The sequence below is a fragment of the Echinococcus granulosus genome, assembly GCF_000524195.1.
Source record: "Echinococcus granulosus chromosome Unknown EG_S00004, whole genome shotgun sequence".
NCBI classification, from domain to species: Eukaryota; Metazoa; Platyhelminthes; class Cestoda; order Cyclophyllidea; family Taeniidae; genus Echinococcus; species Echinococcus granulosus.
Genome location: NW_020170384.1, coordinates 2,889,288 through 2,892,483, shown reverse-complemented (window position 1 = coordinate 2,892,483; position 3,196 = coordinate 2,889,288). Strand labels below are relative to the sequence as shown.

Genomic DNA, 3,196 nt, shown 5'->3' with positions numbered 1-3,196 from the left:
CCGAAAGATTAAATAATTCCCAAATCGATAACGTGGGCTATTTTGTCTCTGGAGGCAGCACCTCCAGTCGATGGAATAGCCCTCCGGCTAGGGATGTGGCCACCCAGCCCTTCATCACCACACACTGAGCTTAGTAAACTGTGGGAAAGAGTTGGAGCGTCGTCTCTTCCGAAAACTGATGATGAGTGCATTTAACCACTTTTCGCTCAAAACCCTAAAGCAATTCCACGATATTCCTTTTTCCTGAAGAAATAAATCCTACATGGTGTTCCTATTGACAAAAGTATACTTTTCGAAATATTTCTTCCGGTTTTTATCTTCCATAGTGCAGACTGGAAAGTGTGCATCTTGCAGATAGATCGGGCATTGTGACTAGCTCGAGCACCTCGCATCCGAGGATCCGTCGATATTCTCTTTGCAAACTCTAAACAGTACAAATGTAAAGTAACTCTTCAATAGCGAGTGACGATTGGACACCTTGGCGGGCCACGCAGCCAATGAAGAGTCTGCTGGACAAAAAAAATAAACTACAGAATCAGAAGGTGGGGCATTTTATGCCTGGATTCTGAGGGCAAACGTCTTAAAACCAAGTATGACAGGAAATTGCTTTTAATTTTACCCTATTTTGCTACCGTTTGCCACCCAATTCCAGGATTGTGAAAAGTTGTACCTCACTTGTGATATGCGGTTGCGTTCCTGGGAATCTTTGAGCTCAAGGAATACGCCATAATTTCATCGGGCTTGGGTGCTCATCTTTAACACTGATATTACATTCCATAAAATGGGATTTTCGACCTGCCAAAGGCGTTGCCACTTGAAATCTACACCGAGCCAAGGAAGTGGTCCCCCTTTTCTGGAAAAAAACACTCTCATAAGGGAAGGATTTCGTTAACAGCGATTGCCCATGGAAAACATTGTTGCCATTTGTCAGTAGTAATTGTAGCACTTCGCGACACCTCCAAAGGCGAGAGAATGGATGATGATATTGGGGCAGGATAAGTATTATCGACCTACAGAAGGCCTTGACGGCTACTGGTCTGGCCCATAGGCCTGGTCGCCCGACGGAGGTACAATGGCGGAGCCCTAAGTGGCCCGTTATTAAAACCAATAGTTAGACAAACAAAGTATTACAGTGACTGTGGTGGAATGGATTTACTGTTGCCCCCTTTTCAATCTACTTGCGGGTATTTTGGTACTGCACTGAGTGGGCTCTACAAAGTCTCTTCCGCTTGACGCGGGAAGCCGCCCTTCATTTGTCGGTGAGCTAAATAAGGAGGTTTTATTTGAGACATGGCCTGATTAGTCTTCTAAACCATTCCAATTGAAGTTTTGCAGAGGAATCGGAGTCCTACAAGGCGATTTTAACGTTATTTTTTCTTTTGAAATACATGAAAAATTACAGCACTGTCTCAATTAAGTTACAATAAAATCATGGAGGCTTAAGCTGAGTCCTTATGTAGGCCGAAAAAAGAAAACAAGGTGGAGAAAGGCAAAATCAAATAGCGTAGCTCCCTCGTGCCATGAGGAATTAGGTTTGGTAGGGTTGTCTCTTTGGTATGCAGTTTAATAGCATTTGACTGATTTCAGAATGACCAGCCTTCGTGGCAAAAAAGAGGGCTGTTTCGCAACCACCTTCCCTCGTGGTGAAGATGTTGGCGCCTAAAATACATTAAAGGGTTTGCCTGAATATTAACAAAATCTCAGCTGCCTCAGGTAAGTGGCAAATCACCTAAAAGGTTGCCGTAGAACGATCTAAGAAACGAAATTTAAGTGCCTACCGGCCATTAATAGCGATCTGACAATTGCGGGATTTCCCAGTCTGGCAGCCAACATGAGCGGAGTGCAGCCGAATTCATCCCGTCGTTCAGTGCTGGCTCCGAGTTGTAAGAAGTAGTTGACGGTGTCCACGTCACCATTAAAGACAGCTGCAAAAAGCGGTGGCCTGATGGTGCTGGCAGGGTGGTTGACACTAGCTCCATGCTTTATTAAGAGGTGAATCAACGATCTGTCACCTCGCATGGCAGCCCGTGAGAGTGCAATGTACAGCTCATTGGTGCGATCCTGCTCAAAGTCTGCATACTCCAGAAGGTATTTTGCTATTTCGAAATGCCCCTGTGGAAGTGATACAGGTGGGCGTTACTTTAAGCCCAAAAGTTGCTGTTTGTTTGGGTATAGTAGTATAGTGATTGTGTAGAGAATCACGTAAAAGAATTGACTAAAATCTCAAATTTTTATCATCCACCATAGCATTGAACCACTTACAGACCTGACAACAAGCGAGGATAAGTGGAGACTCGTTTCTAGGATTTACTTGTGGGCCCATGAGAGCACCGAAGTTGACCAAATAGTGAACAATGTCAGTGTGGCCCCTATAAGCGGCTTGCATCAGAGGAGTGCGGTGCTCAAAGGTTCCACTATTTAAAGGACCGTCGTACTCCAGAAGGAGTTTCACACATTTCACGTGGCCCCGGTCAGCCGCCAGAAATAGAGCAAACTCGCCGACTGTGTTAACTAGGTGCGTATCTGCACCGTATTGGAGGAGGACTGCCATCACCTCCAGGAAACCCGCCTCAGCGGCCACCATAAGCAAGGTGGTCATCGTATTATCAACAAACTGATTGGGTGGAGCCTAGGAAATAAGAACTACACCAAATACCAGGACTTTTTCATTTCATCATCTAGAAATAGGATTTTACACGGCGAAGAGGCGATTAAGAATGTGACAAAGTAGTTAACTATGTATGAAGGTGAGAGTTAAAATGAAAAAAAGCCCACACTTGACAATCCTGCTATGGAGGATGAAAGTGGGGAAAGGAAGGAGAGCTTACTCCATAGTAAAGCAATATTTGAACAGTACTGACATCGTTCTTTCTGACAGCTGCTGTTAGATTCGGATTCCCATGCCATAAGGCAAATGCACTCGATAAGAAGCGAATCTGTTGGTTTTCATCCTTCAAAGGAAACAATGATACGATAGTATTTGACCTATAAAGTCTAAGTGCCATCCACATTATCTCAGGGTGAGATTTGAGTTCATGGGCATAAATACGGACAGGCAATATTGAGATGGGAAGCAAGCAACTATAAAATATGTCTCCAGTAGAGGCAGACCTAGTTCTATCACAGCAGTTATGACATTTTTCATAAGTGAATAGAAGGAGCATGAAACGAAGAGAGGGTTGGGGAGGGAGGTTGG

At 44.4% G+C, this 3,196-nt stretch overlaps 1 protein-coding gene across 1 annotated transcript; it reads right to left on the bottom strand. All coding sequences in view use genetic code 11, as the record gives it.

Annotated features, from left to right (window-relative positions):
• Nucleotides 1–1,211: 1,211 nt before the first annotated feature.
• Nucleotides 1,212–2,584, bottom strand: EGR_01260 (Ankyrin repeat domain-containing protein; the record flags this gene model as incomplete). The annotated part of the gene is made up of 3 exons (XM_024490509.1): nt 1,212–1,264; nt 1,779–2,112; nt 2,267–2,584. The coding sequence occupies 3 exons, from the start codon at nt 2,582–2,584 to the stop codon at nt 1,212–1,214; spliced, it is 705 nt and encodes a 234-aa protein (XP_024355328.1).
• Nucleotides 2,585–3,196: the final 612 nt, after the last annotated feature.